Source organism: Amphiura filiformis, chromosome 12 (genome assembly GCF_039555335.1).
Source record: "Amphiura filiformis chromosome 12, Afil_fr2py, whole genome shotgun sequence".
Lineage (NCBI taxonomy): Eukaryota > Metazoa > Echinodermata > Ophiuroidea > Amphilepidida > Amphiuridae > Amphiura > Amphiura filiformis.
The window spans coordinates 45,176,313-45,200,010 of NC_092639.1; the positions used below are offsets into that span (position 1 = coordinate 45,176,313).

Sequence of the window (23,698 nt, forward strand, 5' to 3'; positions counted from 1 at the left end):
TTAGAACACTCCCATAGACATGCAGGGAGCTCAACTGTGACCTGCTTGCACAGACATTTCTAAATTGATCTCATTCTTTTATTTTTCAATATTTTTCTGTACAAATTGGGGAAGTTAATGCCAATTATATTTTGTAACTATCTTGCAAATTACAGCAACATAACTTATTTAATTTTCCTGTAAGTGCGAATCAAAATTGGTCCATCACCACAGTGCGCTTAATTGCCAGTGGCTGAGTTCAGCACTTCTCAAGAATGGCACAAAATATTCATGTCAATAATTTCAGGTGAAAAACGTGGCCTACTGAGCTGCAATTTGGCAGAGTTGCCAGTAATACCTCTATCATACCCTCTGTACAAAGGTTAAAATATTGAACAAGTAGATCTCGAGTTAAAAATTAAATCACCAGCTTCTCTTTGGAATTTTCATATTCCTTTCGAATCATGCTAAGAAGACACCTTTCTGAACATAAATGTGAAGTTTCGTGCTCATTTGATGTATTTTTCACCTGATTTCAACCCTAAACATTTTCTTATATTTATACCATCTGCACTGATTTGTTGCTAAACACGCACAGGAGCTGTACTTTTAAAATACGCGCCTAATCAATAATGAGTCTTTCACTCCATTGTTAAAGTATTGTGCTCCCTGTAGCATATAAAGTGACCAGGCCCTGGAGTGTGATGGTTTTGTAGCACATGACAGTATTCATTCAAGCCTATCAAGGTCAGTTATTAGCCACTTGCTGAATGGCTGGGCATTATCAGCTATCAAAGAGATACCTTATGCTACTGCCAATCACAATAGAGGTTAAACATTTTGTTAAAACCCCAGAAGTGATATCAGGACAAAGCTGTGCATGTTGGTACTTGATTGTTTGGATTCCTATGTTGAAAATCCCTTGTAGTACATTAGTATTTTTCTTATGTGTAGTGTATATTGTTGCGGAAAAAAAGTTCACCTGGACTTTTGATTTTGTGCCACTTTGGCCATTATGGATGATGTTTGGCAAATGTTTTCTAAAAGCATGATTTGAGTGCCTCGTTTAGAAGAAATACTTAATGCTATTGACTAGTAAAGTGCCATTTCATAAGAAACCCCTTTGATACTTTCACAATATGCTTGTTTCATGTTTGCATATATATTAAAATAAAGAAATATAAAAAGGTAAATATATGCTTATACCAATTTTGCTCACATTGCTATATTTAGACTTTGTCAATTTATTTCGTTCCAATGACCGGTCAGAATGGGAAACTTTGAAAATTCATAATTCGAAAAGTTTTTGACCGATTTTGACCATTTAACCACCAAAATACTTCTGTTGATGAGTTCTTTCCAGAAAACAATCTTTTGTAGCAATAGGGGCAACATGAAATTATGATGGTCATCCCTAGTATTAAGATGGCGCTGCAATCGTTGTTATGGGCATAATTCAAATGATCGCAAAATATTAGTCGAAATTGCGTATGGCTGAAATTTCTCGTTGCACGCGAGAATCTAGGGGATGTTCTTGACACATTGAGCCGATCGTTCCCATTAACGATAAAAGGATTGAACGAATTGACACGCATTAGTATTACACGCATCGACAATATAATATAGGCGCTGAAATGATACATATTTTCATTATTTGCTATTGATGTAACCAAACTCCAAGCCTTTACATCAGAATGTGAGATATAAGACCCGGTATAAGACCCTAATATTTGAGTTTTGCTTCTTTTTTTCATGAGAATAAAAGCCCTCTCTTAGATGTAAAAAAAGACAACCCTTCATATGTGAATATTGAGGCTTTCGTCATTCTGGACAGAATGCTTCGGGTAATGAGGATGGATACATTGCACGAGTTTCAAGACAAAAAGTACGTGAGTATAAGTGTGTGGCTCGGATTGACTTTCCGTGTATATATAACGCTTGCAGAAGCTTGTAACAACATCCCTGCTAACCCAAGAATATTTGGTAAATGGTGGAATAAATTCATTACAAGCTGAATTTTTCAGGAAAGGTCCATACACTAAATGGGGGTAAATACTAAAAGTTCCCGGGAGTCCTCTTTGTGGAATTCAAGATGGCGTCCAAAAAACCGCCATTACATAGTTTATTATCACTTAAGTAGTCCCGACCTAAATTTAAATTAGTATCAGATTGGAATGTTCAGGAAAGGTCCATACGAATGGGGTAAATTACATAATATTGGCCCTGCAAGCCCTCCTTATGGAATTCAAGATGGCGTTCAAAATGGTTGCCAGTACATAGTTTACTATCAAATTAAGTAGTCCCAGCCTAGTATAAAATGGAATTTTCATGAGGTCCATACGAATGGCGTAAATAACATACTAAAAGTCCCCAAAAGTATTCTTGTGAAATTCAAGATGGCGTCCAAAATGGCCACCATTACATAGTTTATAGCTTAAGTAGTCCCAACCTGGTGTAAATTAAGTGATATGAAGCTGATATTTTCAGGAAAGATTGACAAGGTTGTGAAAAACAACACATCATAAGTGCCAGAAAACAAAACTCCTCTTTCGTCCAGGATGCTTGGCGTTTTTTAAACAGTTTAAAACAAAATATTCCTCAGGTCATAAAGATTCAGAAAATGTATAGTTTACCTATCTACAGAGTTATAAGGAGAATTTCAACATTTGAATTACACAGGTGTTTAAACAGAGAATTTCCTTCGATTTTGATGAAAAAGGTTATGGTCTCAGATTTTTAGACGTCTTGTAATAACAATAATAATAAAAGGAATCGTGCCAGGAAAATTGCTATTGTATGTAGTACATTAGTTGCAACTCTTCTAATGTGCATATATAGGTTAAATTATGTATTGCACGGGTTTCAATGGGAAAATGGCTAATTTCGGGTGGAATTTTCTGATATTCAGAACTCTCACAGTTAAATGCCACTAATATCAGGTGAAACTATATGAATTAGATGCCAAATGATAAAAAACTCATCATACTGGTTGACCTGAGACTTTTCTTGTTTTAACGCACTGAACCGTAAACACCATAAAATGGCAGTACGCCCTCGAAGCTGAAAGTTACAATATGGTAGGGCGAATATTTACTAAAAACTGAAGCCGTGCGTATGAATTTTGGTACTATTACAACAAAAATGTCATATAATGAGAGAAAATATACCATTCTGAAGCATCAAACCTTAAAAAGTACTTTTTGGCTATATAACTTGATCAATTTCAGCGATTTTAATGCAGTCTTTTCAAATAGTTACTCGTCGTATTTCCATGTATCGCCCAGCCTATTAGTGGTATGTAACCTATAGGGCTTCTCTCTTGCCTTCTCCCCTATTGATGGCTATCAATGTATTTACACTATTAATTTTGTTTCCTTTTAGACCATCTTATCTTGTACGAGACAGTGATGTACACGTTTACGATCACATATGTTACACATCTTCATGTAGCTCATGTCAGAAAAAGGTAGGCATATATGTATATTTTCCGTATTATGGAGTGTCTATTGGCGGAGTAACTAGAACAGTGGTGGATCAGAGCGGGGGGGCAATTTGAGAATAATTTAGATCATTTTGGCACCAATGTGTAAATTTTTGTTTTATTAAATTGATTATTAAACTTTAGTTTTAAACATACTGAAGTGTAGGGTTTCCAAAACAGACGCAAAACGGTCACTTGTTTATACATACGCAGGAGTTGTCTCAGGGATGTTCTCCCTTAGAATTTGGGAAATGTTGCAAATTGAAGGCTCAAAAAGCCATTTGGTGCCTCATTTTTACTCTATTATCATTGTTTTAAACAAAATATAAAAAGCACCGATGTTGACGACAGTATTGAATCCGTCTTGATATTGACTTTGCAGGTGGGCGTAGCCGGGGGGGGGGGGCAGGGAGAACCCATTTCCCACCAAAATTCACCCCGATTATGGGCAAAATACAGAACATTTGGGTGCTACGCGCGCATATTATCCCAGTAAAGCCCTTTTCGGAAGCACGAAGAATTTAAATATACAGTTTAATTTTTTGACCAGAAATGTAATTTTACATGTGATTTTTTTAAAACATGACGTATTGAGCAATTGAGCAAATGTCCCTAGTAAAATTGACACAATTTTATCAATTTTTTATAAAAAAAATCCTTCTATTTACCAGATTTGCCGCTTATGTTCACAATGTCTACCAGATAAACAAAGAACCATACTGAAAGAGGTACTCTGGGAACACACAAGGAGAAGCTCTATGAGACTGGTCTATCCTGTTGTAAAAGTAAGTGTACTTAAAAACCAACAAAGCAGCAAACCAACCAACAAATGATAAGAAAATAAATCACATTTGACTCCAATTCTGTGTACTTGATAAGACATTTTATATATAACTTGATTTATTTATTTTAAATTGTTACCCCCTGTATTATCTTTGACCTCAATAACTCAATTTGCTCAACATGCTCAAGGAGGGTGCCCTCTTGGCTCCCGGTGGATTCTGGACCTACACACTCATGGTTGTTACTTTAATGAAAAAGTACAGGGGTACGCAACATCACACCCATAAGCCGATGTTCCTCGACTATGCGTTTATCTCCTTCTCAAGAAATTGTGCATTGTGATTGCATACATACTTGCTGGAATAGTGATTATGTGCGAGTTTTATTACAAATTTGTGTTCTGTTATTTTATTAATGAGCCTTTACACTACATATCGAGGGCTTAGAGCCATAACTAGCTATGTCCATTTGTTTTCTCAATTACATGTTACTCATTTCGGCCACAAATGTACGGTTAATTATAATTACGCCCTCCATAATAAATGCAAGTGACTTTGAGGTATATGCATGGTCACTTGAACAGTTAGTTAGACGCAACCGTCCATTTGTTACCGAAATGAGTAACATGTAATTGAGAAAACAAATGGACATAGCTAGTTCTGGTTCTCAGCCCTCGATATAAAGTATATAAAGATGAGAATTCAAGGCAACAAAGGGCTCTACAATCTCATTTTGGACCATTTTAGGCCCTTAAAGGTCCATTGAAAAGAGCAAAACGCAATTTGTTTGATAAAATGCACACTTGATGCTACTTGAGCAAGTGCGAATACTTTAGAGGCCAAAACAACAAAAATGCCCTACATTTTAGTGGTTATGTGCCACGTATTATGTTTATGTCTAAAAAAGTAAAAGCTGTTACAAATTCTTGCTAAAGTCAGCTAACAATATGCCCAGTTTTACTTTTACGAAAACGTCAATTTCTATTTTTTTCCTCAGGAGGAAAAAGGCGAACCCGCATCCACATATTATGACCACCAAACGGATGACAATAAACTGACAACCGATTGGATGCGACGCAAATGCAATAGAGATGACTGTTGGTGTAGTGTGTATTAATGGCTGAATGTCTCATACGTACTTTCTAGACTAGGGTTTGGTCTTGAAGTATACAAAAACGCCAGAGATATTGTTGTGGTTGTACTAAATGTGATGTTTTACCATTATCATCTGATCTTTTGTCTTTACAAGGATATTATGAGAGAGATCCATCACTCAATAACAATATCATTATTCCCCACACATGTCAATATATTCTTGTGTACTGTATAATGTCGTGTTAATGTTGAGATGTCTCATCATTACCGTAGTATCTGCCTTGAACTTGGAAGTGAAAATGAATATCCACTACTATTTGGATGCGACACATCAAGTACAAGATAGATATCTACCGACGTAATTTGCATTAATGATTTTTTCTCTTTATACCTCAGTGAGGTTGGCGAAACGCCTTTATTTTATTTAGTTTATATATCAAGCTCAAAAACTTGCTATTCCACAATATTGCGGCTCAAAAGCCACGACATGTAAAGTAACATTATCAAAACATTATGTATAACTTATTACAGTATATTCAAATGAACCTTAAGTTCATCCCAGACATTTTGATTTTCTTTTATAATTGTTGGCACATTTTCTGCATTTGTTGTTATTTCATTCTACTTCATTAATAAAGAGCAGTGGTATAGGAGTAAATATATTGGTTTCACTATATCTTATTTTGGCCTTGTAAACTGGCCTTGTAATTTGCATTAATGATAACGATTTACAATTAGTATAATTTGCTCTTTCTGGAAAAGATCGATGTCTTGGTTATGAATTGACAACATTGATTAAAATTGCATCAGAGTTGAACATTATTTTGTTGTATTTATATAAACACGTAAAATATGACACGGAATTTCAATTGCTATAAAACATAAAATGCATAATACATATTTAAAGAAGAAAACACTTAAATAGATACCAAATGATCCTTCTAGCAAATATAAACAGCAAATGTTGAATGTCGGGTTATATAAAGGGTGCACAAAGGTAAAAAACGTTTTAATAGCATTAAAAACGCACCTGTAAGATAAGTAACTTTTGTTATCCAAAATGGTAACATATAAAGTATATGAATGGTAAAATGTTATTTTAGAGGCACTGTTTGTTGGAATGAGTTATTATTTGTGATCTAGGGGCATTGAGAAATGGCAAATCTTATGAATAAACTTGTAACGTATTAACTGGATTTTGACAATTTACACTATATACATATATCTGAAATATCTGATGACCTGATTGAACCAGGTGTTACCACAATAACGAGTTTCAGTTTAGGTGAGGAGAAGATGCAGTATTTGTGTTTCTCATGCGCAAAAAACAGTGGCCATACGGTAGCTTGCTTTACTTTACTATTGTGACATTCACACTGTGCAGCCACTCCATATGTCATACAAGTAGTGTATCCACACCACACCTTTTAAGGTGAAAGTTAAAACTGCTGGAACTCTTTACTATTGTCAATTTCTGCCATATCTACGAATCCACAGATACTCCACTATCCATACAAAACACACGCTCCAGATACGCATTGAGAAACATGCCCTGGGGGTCCATCTTTCGGCGGATCTCACAAAACTTACCGAAGTCTGGGTACATGTCAACTAACTCCTTGCCAGTTTCCTGATGAGCCTGTCAAAAGAAGAATGAGATGATACAAATTCAGAAGATGATAACAAGGCTCAGCAAAGTTGAAAAACATCATGAGATGTGAATAGTGGGCTAACAGGGCCGTATTTTTTCGTTTTGGGGCCATATGACTCAAAAAACTGCAACGCATTTCATAACATTAATACTGTACATTGATCATATACGAAATGATTGAAGCAATTTATATTTCTACAGGTCTGGCGGTTCTTGAGTTAAGGTCAAAATATATCAAACGGTTTTGGACGTTTTCCCTTCTTGTGTGTCAGATTTATTTTCTGGATATTTGAGTGCAAACACCACTAGATTATACTTCCCTCCGACCCGCTTTAATGCTAACATGAACCAAAATTAGGTTAACTTGGGGCTGAAGCTGGCCAAAAGGAAGGAGTACGTCTCAAACTTTGGTCAATTTGTCCTGATATTTCGGGTCAGGGAAAACTTGTCCCCTGTCCCCGGGCGGTATGCCACTCGCCTCACCTTCGCCCAGTGTGGTCTTCCACCCGCTCTCTTGACAATATTTTCATATGCAGCCCAAAACTTTGCATGAGGAATGATTTTGCCGTATGGTCTGTGAAAAAAGAGAGAAAGGTGACACAGTTTTCATTAGCATTCATGGAATAATTGAGACTTATTACACGTATTCAAAAAATATATTCATTCCATGTATGCAAAACAGTTTAATTTGTGTAAAACCTTTACAATATATTTGGAAATTCCAGTACACTTATGGAACAGGGAACATCACTACACGCACTACATAATCGCAGCAAGAAAGGTCAAATCCCGGCCAATTGAGTACATCTGCTTCAACTATTTGGACATAGGATGCTGGAAGATATGCAGACTACAATCTACTGAAGTTAAACATCTGCTTTAAGATGTGCAAACTGTTATCTGCTACATATATCATATTCTTTGCGATGTGCAGACTGCTATCTATTGAAAATATAGAAGACATAGAAGATGTCATATAGATATAGAAGGTGTCCTATTCTTTACCATGTAAGACAACTATCTGCTGAAGATATCTTCTTCTTTACGATGTGCAGCCTACTATCCACTGAATATATCATATTCTTTATGATGTGCAGACTGCTATCTACTGAAGATACCATATTCTTTATGATGTGCAGACTGCTATCTACTGAAGATATATTCTTTACGGTATACCGTAAAACCTCGTCTACAAGCATATAGAGTGTTTTGATGAAAGCTAAATTAATACGAAACAGTAGTAACTATACCAATGCAATAAACTGGTCATACAATAATACTTGTTTGTACACGCTTGTTTTGGTAATTTGTTTGCTCAAACTTCATAATGTTATGATTTGGTTTATGAAGAGCGCCTGGATTAATAAGCTGTCATCAAAAACACTCTATATGCTTGAAGACGAGGTTTTACGGCATATACTGCTATCTACTGCTATCTACTGAAGGTATCATCTTCTTTACGATGTGGAGTGCTATCTATTGAAGATATCACATTCTTTACGATGTGTAGATTGCTATTTACTGAAGATATATTCTTTACAATGTGCAAACTGCTACTGAAGATATATTCTTCTTTACGATGTGCAGCCTACTATCAAATATATCATATTCTTTACGATCTACAGACTGCTATCTACTGAAGATATCATCTTCTTTAATATGGGCAAACTGCATGATATCTACTGAAGGTATCTTCTTCTTTACAATGTGTAGATTGCTATTTAATGGAGATACCATATTCTTTACGATGTGCAGACTGCTATCTACTGACGATATCATCTTCTTTAATATGGGCAGATTGCATGCTATCTACTGATCCTTACGAGCTCTTACGATGTGAAGCCTATTATCCACTGAAGATACCATATTCTTTAGCATGTGCAGCATGTTATCCACTGAATATATCATATTCTTTACGATGTGCAGTCTGCTATCTACTGAAGATGATATCATCTTCTTTAGGCACCACATCGAATTTAGTCCCCGGTTAGGTACCGGTTAGGTACCGATGGCACTAAACTCCCTGGAGATATAATAAATTGTATCAAGCACAATAATTAACAGTGGCATAGTGTTATTGTTTTTCATTTAAATAAAAAACAACAAATGCACTGTACAAATGTTCAGGGTACGATAAAAAGTGCCATCGGTACCTCTTCTTGTGCCTTATGATGGGCAGACTGCTATCTAATGAAGATGGCATCTGCTTAATGATATGCAGACGGCAATCTACTGAGCATACTGCAGATAGCATTATTTTGTCAATGGTGGTGTTCACTCTGGAAGTGCCCAAAGGATGGGGGTATTCCTAAATAACCTTATGAACAAAACACTTTTTCTATTGGATTATGCTCAAGAAACCAAGGATTCGTTTTATGGCAAAAAGTACCCTTAAATGGTGAAAATTTGGAATTTATAATCAAAATCATAATTTAACAAAATAATAAGAATATCTTAAAACTCTAAACCTTTCGCTCACCTATACACAAGAATGTTAACGAAGCATGTATCTCTCCCATATGCTGGACTAAGCATGATGTTATCACTTTGACAAAACCGTACTTCAAGAGGGAAATGAGCAGCCTCATTGGGATTTTCTCGGAACCATGTTCGCAATTCTCTAAGCACTGTCGCTGTTTGCTCGCTATTGACATGAAAGTATAGAACAAGAAAGCAAACAAATTATGTCACATTCTTTTTGTTTTACGATCATTGATAAAGGCTGTAGTGGAAATAGTAAAAAAAGTCACGTATGTCGTCTACTTGTTGACAGAAATAAAAACAAAAACAAAACAAAATCTGATCCACAAGTTTTATTCAATATTAGTAAAACATGTTAAAAGATCATTAAATTTCGTGCGAAAATAGTTCTCACTACTTATTTATATGACAAATTCTTTACAAAAATTGATCAGGTCCCTTTCTTTTCTATTACATAAGACACACCGCGGTGCACCCGACACATATGCATCCCATCACATACACGCCTCCACAGACCAGGCCCACATTAAACCACTTTAACCACCAACACGCTTTGGATTTCTGTAACCTTACCGTGGACATACACATTTATGTCCTAAGAAGTGTGGACGTCCATGGTCACGTAGGTCCACTGTTAAACAGAAATGTCTCATTTGTATGTCCTAACTTGATGGTGTTTACAAACACCCCAGACACTCCACATACACCCTGCACACACCCCACCACAAACCACTACTTACCTTGGTATTGCCCAATCAGTAACATAATGCGGAATAAAGCCGTCAAAAGCGAACACCTTCCGACTGATGTTGATCCGTTGCAGTGGCTTACTAAACAACAGGTAAAACAATGTACGGTTGATAAACCCTACGATTGATGGAAAAATTGAACTGAAACAAAAGAACAAGGGTAAATTTAAATATTGACCACAACAGATATATTAGCCTTTTCGAAGCATGACGTACACAAAAGGAGGGCAGTCTTCAATCTGGGTAAAACCCACCAATTTCAAAAGACTTTACCGACTTCGTGCAGCGCCATCCTATTGTGTGTCCGCCATATCTCGAAAAGGCTAATGGGGATAAATAAATTGCGGCAAACACGTATGTGTGATGAGTGAAGTAATATCAATTGTCGAGTGCCTTAAAAAAGAACTCACCTCATCCAATAGGCAAACTGAAAACAATGATACCCAACAAATATATTCCAGAACCAGCTGCTAACATCAGTTACTGGCTCCTTAGTTCTATCCATACGACACATTGAGACAGACTCAGTGTGTGGCATCCAGGAAAACTTAAAATGCTCACTGCTGGTTATATGCTCATCTAGATTGTCTAAGACCTGGTGTAAGAAAATAAACACGTTAAAAGGAGATGATCTGAATGTAAATGATCATTACTTTTATAGTCTCAAATTGCGGTAGAGTGTGCATGTGAGTGATCATATTGTTTTGTTTAACCACTTTATCTAACCAGTTTTAGATGGCAGAGTTACTGTCTTTCTGTACGGGTGCGAATCATGGGTATCAAGGATATGGAAAACAAGATCAATGCCTTTGCAACAACTGTCTACAGAGCCATGTTAAACACCAAGCGTGTGGATAGGATTCCAAATGAAATAATCTACAATTTGAACAACATGCAACACCACCCCACTGGTTGACAGAGTCAAGACTCGTCAACTCAAATATCTTGGCCATATACTGCGTCTTACAGACGACGAGTCTGTGAAAGAATGTGTCCTTTATATTCCACTACATTGGACGAGGAAAGCGGGAAGGCCGCGCATACTGTACTTGCAATACGTATTCGCAGGCGACTAATCACACCTCTTACCAATTGTCAACATTTTATATACAACCAATTGTTTCAGGCAAAGATCACGTTCTGGAAAGCTGGACAAAACAAATTTATCTGATGTAATCCTCCTTGGCTGTATGATGAATTGGTATTCATTTAATCTGCAGGGACATGGGAAATAAAGCTGTTAAAAGAACTGCTGAAACCTTATCAGAACCTGTAACTACTGACAGGTGTGCTACAATGAGTTAATACTTATATAGTATTAATTTTAGATCCAAATCATATGATATTAACATTCAAACTTACTTCATCTAATGTGCCTGGCCATTGTCTTTGGTGCAGCTTAAAAGCAGGTTCACATTGAAACGTTACCGCGGTGATGACACCAAGGGCACCAAGGCTGCAGCATGCTGCACGGAATAGATCTGTGTTTTCTGTGTGGGAACATGTCACTTCCTCGCCAGCTGCTGTTATTAGTTCAATTTCTAAGACCTATGGAGAAAAACACAACAAAATGCGAGTAAATAAATAAACATACACAACATAAAGACGAGCAAAAACAAAGTTTGCTTCGTGGCCACTGGATATCGCTTGCATTTTTTAACTGAAGACATTGCAATCCAATAAGCTGCACCAGTTCTAAACCATTACATATTATGTGATGCCATCTGACCCAATCATGCAGCCAAAGGTGACCATGGTAACAATGAAATAAATAGGACAAAATTAAATTGTAAAAGCTCAAAACTTTGCAGATAATAGCCTAGGACATGTTTTATTTTGTGCACGTGAGGATAACTACATTTTCATAAATTTTTGCTTGATTTTGGGCTGGCTGGATCAGATTTTGGTCACACATGGTTAAACAAAAGTTAGTTTCCTCTTTGTAGTAACATCTCCTCTTACCTGCGTTGATAAAATACCATGGTTGGCCCCTGTACCGTGAGTTCCTGTACATATCATCCCAGCTATCGATATATCTGAAATTGCTGCAATGCTGAAAAAGTTGCAGAATCAGTTGTGGTTAAAATTATTTTGTTGATGTTCAATGTTGGAAAAAATAGTACTATTATATTAGATGTAATCTTTATGAAAAAAACCTGGGTGTTGGGTAAGGAGGATGGTCCGAGGTCATCACAATGCTATTTCTACCTTGGTTACACGACCTCGGCCCTCATTCTCCACCGAGTTTCTAACCCGGTTTCTGCCCCTGGTTTCTAATCGTGTAAATATGGAAAGGTTTCTATACAAAAACGATTCTCTTATAAACCATCATGCGCACAGCTTCCACCTCGACAACTCGATACACCTGAGCACACATTTTCGTCCAAGAACTTCCAATCAGTGAATGTCTCCACCACAGTCTTTGATTACACTACACGGTTGCGTGCATAGCCATGTGAGAGCTGTGGAGCTTCCAGCTGTAAAATGGGCCTCTTTGATTGGTTTTTGTTGAAACCTCAAGTGTTCCCTTCATCCAATCAGATTTAAAAAAATATCAAACGAAAGCTAACACTTCCCCCTAAAACACTTATCTTGTGCATCTCGTGCAAAAAGTTACTATTTTCGCCCGTTTTGTCACACGGTTGTAAATTCAATGAACTATGACTTTGCTAAAAGAGCGCTTACAAATTGATATGTTGGAAGGCTCTGTAAGTAGAAAACTGTAAATAATAATGGGTTAACCCACTTTGAACACATTTTGGCTTACAAAATCCACAAAACATCTTTCAACCCTAAATATTACACAATAGTATTGATCATCCATGTAGAACTAAAGCAGTAAATCTTACTTCTGCATTGCCATTCCCTGGGGTTCCAGCACATCATCAATCAGGTCTGTCAGCAGATAGCCACCTTGAACCTTCACTGTACAGTTCTGTTCGTCAATCTGTGAAGATTGAAGAGCAATAAGGACTATTGATGGACATGATATGCCGATGAAAATACTTTAAATATAGGCCCTACCCCAACTTGAACAAACACATATATTACATGCATTATGAGATATCACCTGGTATTAGGGAGAACAGCTTTAATGGTACACTGAGCTTAGCCATGCTCTGCTGTCTTCAACGAGGGTTCATGTTCGCCAGAGCGTTCGATAGGAACAAGCGAACAGTGACCAGTTTGCTGATATCTATCGGGGCGTTCAGCAGAGCAGCAGGATTATAATTGACACAACCATAATTAATTTCATTTATGTTCAGTAAGTATATATAACGACCCACTCATCAAATTCTCAAGTGGTCATTTAAACAAGCATGTCTGCAGTCAATAGAACTGACGCCTGGCTAATAATTATTTGGTGCAGCAGAGACACTAAAATGAATACACGGGATCGATACACGTGAATTGCTATGCACGATTTTGATATCAGACGAAAATCTTCGGATACTGGGTTAGAAAATGATGAATATCTCCCGCAAATGTTATTATTATTATTATTATTATTATTATTATTATTATTATTATTAATATTAATATTAATATTAATATTATTATTATTATTATTATTATTATTATCATTTTAATAAAAAAGTGGGTCTGTATGAAAAAAAATATTACAAAGCTAGTAACACACTAAATGGATGTTGTTATCGACCTATCGACCTGGCTGGACTCTTTAGTCAACAAAATGTTTACATAAAGTGGTTTAATTAGGTGTCAAGGGTTTTTTGGTCAACTGTGGTATCGGAGCGGTATGTACAATTCAGCGGAGCCTGACAGAGTTTGCTACAGGTTTTATGGGTTTGGGCTTTGACAAAAGCCGGGTTCCTCTTCGCTACAATGCGTTATCGAAGACAGCGACGCTTGGCTGAGCTCAGTAAACCATTAAAGCTGTTATACAACCATTTTTTCCATCATCGGGACAACCATTTTTTCCATCATCAGGACCATCAGTGGTACCTACTATTTGACAACAAATCAAGGACTAACCACAACATGCCCAAAAGTCACAAAAGGTTATAGCAGCAATCCACTGTAAGCGCGAGTACCCCACGTGATGCGATTGCGTCATTATGCAAAAGCACATTGTGGGCACGGAACCATAAAGGTTGTCCGGCCAAGGTAATCCCGTGGCTCGCTATATGATATGGTCGTTCCTGTGTCCAGCACACGAGGAGTCGGGGTTCAAAATCGCACTCGAGAAAAATTCTTCTTCTTCATTCCTTCTTTGAAGTTCCTTTCCGCCAAAAAGGCTCGGTACAGTTCAAGGGTTAATAAGGGTTAATCGACTATGGCATAGTCTAGGTCCCTAAGGATACCACCATTGTTTCCAGTAGGCCTATACTATAACTGGAACTCATTACCATTGTAGAAATATTTCACCTTATCTCGTCTATTGGGAACAATGGCCAATTCTCAGAAAGATTATCATTTCTTTACATTTGATTGAATTGACTGCACTCGCCATAACTACGGTGAAGGACACCGGCTCAAATCCTTTGTTTGGAGCCAATCGATAATTTCATGCAGGGCCTCTATAAGATAATGTATTGGTGACCTGTTCACGCATCATGCACATATTTCATTGAACTTGACTTGACCTTAAAATAATTATCCATTATTTTGAGCTGATATTGCAATGAAGAGTTGTTTTACTTGTTCGATTAACGTGAATTTAAAATGTTAGCCATTTTCGGATATTCACCTTTTCTTCTTTCTGGTGTGTTCAAATTAATATGTTAGCAATATATGTTATTTTGCCTGAACCTATGTATGTTTTACATTATAATACGATGATGTGATGAATGAGTCGACTGCAGATCTGTCGGATAACGCTTTTCAATGGGAAATGAACTTTGCGTGTTCCGACAGATCTGCACTCGACCGGCCTCCTATTCTTACATCAATCAGCTGGTTAAATCTGCGCATGTCAATCATGTATCCATCTGTACAGGCAATATCTGATGGCGAATGACCATAACCACATACTTTCACTCGTTTGCTTAGTCGCCTTGCTTCCTTTAAAATCTGAAACGTAATTATATACGCTATTAAAATCCTGTTAGTCTGATCAGGCACTTCCCTGGTCTGATCAGGGAAGTGGGACTAGGTAGCTTTTTACAAATGTATTTGGGGTATATGCAGGGAATATGCATGGTCACTTGTCTAACCAGGGAAGTGGGACTAGGAAGTGACCATGCATATACCCCAAAGTCACTTGCATTTATTGTGGAGGGCATATTAATTAACCATCAATTTGTTGCCGAAATGAGTAATATGTAATTGAGAAAACAAATGGACATAAGTAGTTAAGCCCTCGTTATGTGCCAATGCAAGTAGGTACCACAAGTGTTATTACCTGAATAATTTCTTCGGTAGTTGTAGGTTCAAAATACAGATCGGGTTTACACGTAAACGTTGCTGCCCAGTTTGTGAATGAACGCCCCTGTTCTCCCGATGATACCTAGAATAGAGAAGATGTTATATTTAACATACGGTAAATAAAACCCCATAATATAGTAAATACTACATGTATATTTCTATATGTACGATACCAGTACCACTCACCGTGCAGGACGCCATTGTTACCATGACCTGCTTTGCTGCACAGGTTTGTACAATTTTATGGATGGCTCCAAGTATGGTAAGCCATAACGGACAAAAGCATCGTTAAAATGTTTGTTTGAAACTTTCGCTGAATCTAGGCAAAATCATGATCTCTCTAATTTCTTATTTGTTAGTCTATCTCGTCCATCAGTCAGATTTATTTTTCCAAAAGTTCTGTTTTTTACGAAGGTTCAGTTTTTTCCGAGGCTTCAACAATGATAAAAAAAATCAACAACGGCAAACGTCAACCTTAATTCAAAAAGGTCAAACTTGTAACAAGTATTAAATTCAGTGTAATAAGAACTAAAATTCACATTTCTGATTCACACCACGCAGATAAGTCATAAAGTCAAACGTAGACTTGTTGGAATTGGATTGGCCATGTCCTGAGAAGCAGCATGGTCACCATTGCATTATCGCAAATCCCTTATAGGATTTTTTAATTACTGTACGTATCACTCTTCATATCTATTTCTTTTCTAAAGGATACTTGGCCATCAATTTCATTCCGGGGCGTGTTTGAAAAACGACACAGCGCATTGGTAAAACGAATAAAAATACTTCACGTCAGGTTTCGAACCGCTGCCAAGGTACTATGAATTCAAACTGCTAAAGAGTGACAGGAGACGATGCCTACTGTTTCATGGTGACTGTGATTAAATTCTGTCGATTTTCAAAGATATACATATCAACACGTTTCTAGTGTAGTAGAAATCAGATTTTAGTAGAAACATATTTAAGAAATAGGACTCTACTTTTCTAATATTTAACTAGCACTATTTTGTGGTAAGAATAGGATATAAGGATGTAGCATTATCATTTCCTCGACAGTAAAAACGATTAAATATTGGGTTCGGCCACCGTGACGTCTTACTCATTATGTACGTGTTATTTATTTTTCACCCTCGTAAGTCGGATGAAAAATAAAAGAAAATAATCAAATATCCAAAGATATACGTCTAGCCTTTTTCTATTCACAGATTATCCATTGTATTCCTTTTGTTTCAGGTTCGTTGCCTCGACCATTACCTAGAGTAATGGAGGTAGCTAGCTGCCAGAGACCATTATCAACACAATAGCTCAAGATAACGGTCTCTGGCAGCGAGCTAAACAAAAGGAATACCATGGACATTCTAGAAACACTATGGAAAGGATCACAACATACATGTAGAATCCGAGTACTACATGTAGTCCTAGATAGAATCACAGAACAAATGCATTTACAGCTCGATTTAAATGCAAATGTTACATGAAAAGATGAAATTATAGAGGGCTCCTGCAGTCGTATAACAGTAATTCATATACCACCTCTGGTGCTCAGTTAAATTCATGTAAATTAAATTTTACTTAGCATATTAAACTAAGTAAATATTCATAAATAAAAAGTAACCGTTTCGTTGAATGTATACTCAGTACATGTATATTAACTTGCCATTGGTTTTTAGAAGGGAATCTGTCTTTATCCTTGCCCAACCCAAAAAAACGCTCAACGGTCCATGCAAATTAGCTACTAGGCAAGAACCCCCGGGATACTACCCGACCAGGGGAGAGCTTCGCAAACTAACCCGCGGTACTCATTACAAGTCAAGAGGCTGGGGGTGCAAAGCCTTACTGTGACCTACCCATAATGGGGAGCACCATTACATTAGACACAACGTTACTAGATTTTTCAAATATCTGCTTATACTCACATTTTTCTAAGATATAAATTTCATGGTGTTGAAACAGATTCAAACGTCCAAACGTTGACAACTCTATACAATTTGCATTATTCATTAATCATTTGAATAATAATGGTCACGGGGTGAATACACTCCAGCGGATTAACTACGTGAATAACCTACCAAACCACTTCAAATACTAAGATGTCAATTGAGATCAATTCTGTATTGATTTGATTAAATCACTTGCATTTGTCATTAAATAGACTCGTAGACTCGCACGCAGGACAAATGGGAAGAATATTACACTATCTCGGGGTGTTTTTATTTTGGGAAAAACCCACAACTTTTACAAAATAATACATAATTTTTTCCATTTTAGTACGAAATAACTCGATATTCAAGATTTGGTTACAAAAATCAGCTATTCACCAGCTGTTTAAATGCATATTTAATTAGGTCACATGATATATTAAGTGTATATTTAATTAGTTCACGTGAGTGTGACGTGCTAGGCAACAGCACCATGGCAACATTGGCAGAAAATTGCGCACAGGCAAAATGATTGCTGAGCTGTGAAAGACGGTTCAGAGAGGTCGTCTATTTTACTTATTTTGTCACATCTTGATTTATGGATCGTAAAATGAGGCTTGAGGCTTAGGAAAAATTATGGTAAGTAGGTGAGCTTCTCATTTTGTCAGAAAGTTATATTTTGCAATCACAAGAGTTTGATTTGCTCTCGCCCAATTACTGCGAACCGAGCACAACTTTGACTCTCGAACCAAGCGAACGATCACTCATGTGAAAATACAACAACCATAGATTAATGAACACAGAGATTGGAATTTTTCATGCCAGTACCCTCTAAGCATACTCAAATTCATACTCGAAGTCTGACGAACGTCACACAAAAGCTTTCTTCAAAACAATGCGCGTCCATGTACCGTATACAGCAAGCAAGGCTCTAATTGGTTGATGAGACCGTAGCAATAGCAAGGTTTCCTTGTTCCCACCAGAATCACATTTTCTTAACTTAAAAATTGCATTATTCATCTCAGAAATAGTTTTTGTAATCAAATAAATTATGACAAATCTAGGAAAACTGTTGATCCTTTGCGAATAAATATTATTTCTATATTTCAGAAGAAAACGCTTTTAGATTCCAAATGCTAGAGAGGCCACTTTCTGGCTACATAGGGTCCCGTGCATCATTTTTGGACAAATGTGCCAGCCGGGTTAGAATTAATCGTTAGAGTCTCCTCTATATGTTTAATCCGGCTGGCATTTCTGAAAAGTGAGGTGGGCTGAGATATTTGGGTTGAAAAATGCAGTTTTTGTGATTTATTTTCTCCTTCTTTTTACCAAAAATGTCAATTATTAAAACAGCTATAATTTTGAAAGTAATTTAAGTATGAACTTCATATTTGCTGTGGAGAATGCATGTCACATGTATATGCAATATTCGTTAACCAACAAAATTGCATCCGAATATTTCGACAAAAAAGTTGAGAGAAAATGCATTATTTCGGTGATTTTGTTTAATTTTGACCAAAAAATGTGAATTTTACATGGTAAAACATGGATTTTTTTCAAAATTTAAGATATTTGAAATAAAACGTATACCAATGTATTGATATGAATGTATGAAAAACGTGAATCATGGCAACTTCCTAAACAGAAAGGTTTTTGACCTATGATCTCTTGAAAATCAAAGGTCAGCATAAAATGCTTGTTTTTGGCTAAAACTGACACTTTTAGCTAAAATGGTATTTTTTTCAAAATTTTGATTGTTTACTAATATTATTTACATGAACTAGTATCACAATTTCAGGATAGTTGCAGGAGGCACAGGTTCGTCAGTTACCATAACAACCACATTTTCCGCCATTTTCAGTCGATTTTGTTGGCAAAACTGCCATCATTTTATGTTAACCGTCGATTTCAAGAGGTCATAGGTCAAAAACCTTTGGTTTCAGGAAATTATCATGATTGACTTTTTGATGAGCACATTCATATCAATGCATTGGTATACTTTTTATTAAATTCCATTTTGACCATGTAAAATTATTTTTTTGGTCAAAAAGTTTGGGACAAAAAACACGTTAGGGAGATTTTTGGGCCAACAATGAGCATTTTGGCCCAAATTTGACCTCACAGATTAATACATCAAGTCTTTGTCATTCTAAATATGTATACTTTTATATACTTTACACCAACAATTTATGTTTATATTATGCAGTTATGAGGCCCAAAAGTTCCCATAATTCCAGGGTTAAGACCACCCTTAAGTGCTGAAACTCATTATTGTCCATTTACTCCATTATCCGTGCAAAACACGCGCTCCAAATACTCGTTTTTTATTTTATTTTTTGCAAACATTTTTTGCCAAATATTTTGTTAACACTTAATATATATGTTAGAATATTTGCAGTAGGTCGTAAAATGAGGCTTGAGGCTTAGGAAAAATTATGGTAAGTAGGTGAGCTTCTCATTTTGTCAGAAAGTTATATTTTGCAATCACAAGAGTTTGATTTGCTCTCGCCCAATTACTGCGAACCGAGCACAACTTTGACTCTCGAACCAAGCGAACGATCACTCATGTGAAAATACAACAACCATAGATTAATGAACACAGAGATTGGAATTTTTCATGCCAGTACCCTCTAAGCATACTCAAATTCATACTCGAAGTCTGACGAACGTCACACAAAAGCTTTCTTCAAAACAATGCGCGTCCATGTACCGTATACAGCAAGCAAGGCTCTAATTGGTTGATGAGACCGTAGCAATAGCAAGGTTTCCTTGTTCCCACCAGAATCACATTTTCTTAACTTAAAATTGCATTATTCATCTCAGAAATAGTTTTTGTAATCAAATAAATTATGACAAATCTAGGAAAACTGTTGATCCTTTGCGAATAAATATTATTTCTATATTTCAGAAGAAAACGCTTTTAGATTCCAAATGCTAGAGAGGCCACTTTCTGGCTACATAGGGTCCCGTGCATCATTTTTGGACAAATGTGCCAGCCGGGTTAGAATTAATCGTTAGAGTCTCCTCTATATGTTTAATCCGGCTGGCATTTCTGAAAAGTGAGGTGGGCTGAGATATTTGGGTTGAAAAATGCAGTTTTTGTGATTTATTTTCTCCTTCATTTTACCAAAAATGTCAATTATTAAAACAGCTATAATTTTGAAAGTAATTTAAGTATGAACTTCATATTTGCTGTGGAGAATGCATGTCACATGTATATGCAATATTCGTTAACCAACAAAATTGCATCCGAATATTTCGACAAAAAGTTGAGAGAAAATGCATTATTTCGGTGATTTTGTTTAATTTTGACCAAAAATGTGAATTTTACATGGTAAAACATGGATTTTTTTCAAAATTTAAGATATTTGAAATAAAACGTATACCAATGTATTGATATGAATGTATGAAAACGTGAATCATGGCAACTTCCTAAACAGAAAGGTTTTTGACCTATGATCTCTTGAAAATCAAAGGTCAGCATAAAATGCTTGTTTTTGGCTAAAACTGACACTTTTTAGCTAAAAATGGTATTTTTTTTCAAAATTTTGATTGTTTACTAATATTATTTACATGAACTAGTATCACAATTTCAGGATAGTTGCAGGAGGCACAGGTTCGTCAGTTACCATAACAACCACATTTTCCGCCATTTTCAGTCGATTTTGTTGGCAAAACTGCCATCATTTTATGTTAACCGTCGATTTCAAGAGGTCATAGGTCAAAAACCTTTGGTTTCAGGAAATTATCATGATTGACTTTTTGATGAGCACATTCATATCAATGCATTGGTATACTTTTTATTAAATTCCATTTTGACCATGTAAAATTATTTTTTTGGTCAAAAAAGTTTGGGACAAAAAACACGTTAGGGGAGATTTTTGGGCCAACAATGAGCATTTTGGCCCAAATTTGACCTCACAGATTAATACATCAAGTCTTTGTCATTCTAAATATGTATACTTTTATATACTTTACACCAACAATTTATGTTTATATTATGCAGTTATGAGGCCCAAAAGTTCCCATAATTCCAGGGTTAAGACCACCCTTAAGTGCTGAAACTCATTATTGTCCATTTACTCCATTATCCGTGCAAAACACGCGCTCCAAATACTCGTTTTTTATTTTATTTTTTGCAAACATTTTTTGCCAAATATTTTGTTAACACTTAATATATATGTTAGAATATTTGCAGTAGGTTATCAACAGATGTTTTTGAATGGTATGAAAACGTCTTATACCCTTTATATATCCTTTATATAACCTGACATTTAAACGTTTTCTGGCAACCTTTTCTAACCTTTTGCGAATGATGTCGAAAACGTTTTGTGTTTGCTGGGGTTACTGCTAGCGACTACGCTATAATATTAACTAGAGGGCTTTATATTTGTACACAAATACGGCTATACCCGCATGTTATCGGTATACACAAACTTACAGTCCTTATTTGCTGAGTACTTAGGTTGCTGTTGTCAGTCTAATTCACAGTGAAGCTATGCAATTTGATAGATTGAAATTCACAATATGCAATTTGATCAGGGGAAAGCTATTCCAGAGGGAGTATGTAAATTAAATGGAACAGCCATTTCAGAGGGAGTATGTAAATTAAATGGAACAGCCTATTTTGTGGCCATTTCAGAGGGAGTATGTAAATTAAATAGAACAGCCAATGGGTATGTAATTTAACTGGAACAGCCTTAACGTTTATGTCATCTATATTATAATTACGCTATTGTCTGTGAATCTGTCTGTTTAGTCCTACGTGTATGGGGTGGGATGGGATGGGTGTTATTAACAATATAATTCTCAGGTGCAATCTGTGTACAAACTCTGAGCGCTGAAGCTGCTTTATTTTATGAAAAACGGACGGCGCTTTGCTTTAACAGTAGGGGCCCGGGGGCCCATAATATTTGACTTATGGGGCTCATGTACTTATGTTAAAATATAATTCTCAAGTGCTATCAGCAGACTCAAGCGGGGCATTGTAGCTGCTTTATTTTCCTGAGTAACGGCCGGCACTATGTTTTAGCGTTTGGGGCCCTGGAGCCCATATTATGTGACACATGGGGTTCATATATACATATAACAATATAATGCTGAAGACCTATTAGTGTATCAAATCTAAACCCTGTAGCTACTTTATTTGCTAAGAAACGACCGGCCCTTTGTTTTAACATTTGGGCCTCTGGGGCCCCTAGCCTTAAACATCTGGGGCCAAAATGGGCAAAATGCACATTTACAACTTAAGGCCCATACATCTGCCACATATGAGCCCTAGTGCCCTTGTAGTTTTATAGCTAGCCATGTCAATCTGTTGCCCCTTATTTTAACAGTTGGGGCCCTGTGCATGTGGCCCATAATATATGACATATGGGGCTCATGTATATTTGTGTATATAGAGTACCCCTGAGCTATCACTGTACCAACTCAGGGCCTGAGGCTGCTTCATTTGATGAGAAACAGCATGCTTTGTATTTTTACATTTGGGCCCCTGGGGCCCGTGACCTTTGACCTCTGGGGCCAAGATGTGCAATGGGTAGGGCCCATACGTGTACTACATATGGGCCATGGGGCCCTTGTAGTTTTAGCGCTAGCCTTGACAGAATGATGTGTTTGATGGAGGAGGAGGAGGAGGAGGAGGAGGAGAACCCACAGGATGGCAATATACCCAGCATCGATACGTGATTCGCGTGATTGGCACATGTGACTCTATTGGCCAATCTGGGGGACCATTTGGCGAAAATGTCTTTCTTTTTTTCTTCTTTTTTTGGAGAAAGGTGTTAGGGGCCCTGGATCTACCCTTGATTACGCAGTGTGCAAGTACCATGAATTCTGAGAATTATATGAAATGTAAATTTTCAAGAAATAAATGGAAATATACCCCTATTAGCACACTTGGAAACGAACCACCACCCCGAATGTTTGGGCATAGGGATATGATAAGGATACAATCGATACATAATCGGAAAAAAAACAACGCATAGCACTATACACTACACTCTACACAATTTTAAATATATTTATTTCCCATGGCTGACGGCGCCAATATACAGAGAGACCGGATCCTCCTTCTCTATTTCTGTGTGACATGCACGTATGGTGCATACACTCCATACTTTAGCCTTCTCTATTTCTCCAGACCTTAATTGTCCATTTCTGCCATATGGATT

The 23,698-nt window shown here is 36.7% G+C and overlaps 2 protein-coding genes across 2 annotated transcripts; one reads left to right on the plus strand and one right to left on the minus strand.

Moving 5' to 3' along the window:
* The first annotated feature begins 1,731 nt into the window (after positions 1 to 1,731).
* Positions 1,732 to 5,429, plus strand: LOC140165391 (probable tubulin polyglutamylase ttll-15). Its single transcript, XM_072188705.1, has 4 exons — positions 1,732 to 1,864; positions 3,361 to 3,445; positions 4,132 to 4,245; positions 5,240 to 5,429. The coding sequence occupies exons 1-4, from the start codon at positions 1,815 to 1,817 to the stop codon at positions 5,357 to 5,359; spliced, it is 369 nt and encodes a 122-aa protein (XP_072044806.1). The 5' UTR covers positions 1,732 to 1,814; the 3' UTR covers positions 5,360 to 5,429.
* A 133-nt stretch (positions 5,430 to 5,562) lies between these two features.
* LOC140166272 (L-gulonolactone oxidase-like) lies at positions 5,563 to 15,850 on the minus strand. The gene is made up of 11 exons (XM_072189682.1): positions 15,793 to 15,850; positions 15,584 to 15,688; positions 15,127 to 15,252; positions 13,068 to 13,165; positions 12,181 to 12,271; positions 11,581 to 11,766; positions 10,629 to 10,813; positions 10,210 to 10,359; positions 9,468 to 9,632; positions 7,472 to 7,562; positions 5,563 to 6,976 (listed from the first exon to the last, which is right to left on the minus strand). The coding sequence occupies exons 1-11, from the start codon at positions 15,814 to 15,816 to the stop codon at positions 6,821 to 6,823; spliced, it is 1,377 nt and encodes a 458-aa protein (XP_072045783.1). The 5' UTR covers positions 15,817 to 15,850; the 3' UTR covers positions 5,563 to 6,820.
* Between the last annotated feature and the right edge of the window lie 7,848 nt (positions 15,851 to 23,698).

Bases quoted from the DNA above. Each gene is read 5' to 3' on its own strand.
- LOC140165391 (XM_072188705.1), top strand. From the start codon at position 1,815: ATGCTTCGGGTAATGAGGATGGATACATTGCACGAGTTTCAAGACAAA. The intron at 3,446-4,131 runs GTAGGCATATAT...TCTATTTACCAG, and splicing joins GTAGCTCATGTCAGAAAAAG to ATTTGCCGCTTATGTTCACA. The intron at 4,246-5,239 runs GTAAGTGTACTT...TTTTTTCCTCAG, and splicing joins TGGTCTATCCTGTTGTAAAA to GAGGAAAAAGGCGAACCCGC.
- LOC140166272 (XM_072189682.1), bottom strand. From the start codon at position 15,816: ATGGTAACAATGGCGTCCTGCACG. The intron at 10,814-11,580 runs GTAAGTTTGAAT...TTCTTACACCAG, and splicing joins GGCCAGGCACATTAGATGAA to GTCTTAGACAATCTAGATGA. The intron at 6,977-7,471 runs GTGAGGCGAGTG...TTCTTTTGACAG, and splicing joins GAAGACCACACTGGGCGAAG to GCTCATCAGGAAACTGGCAA.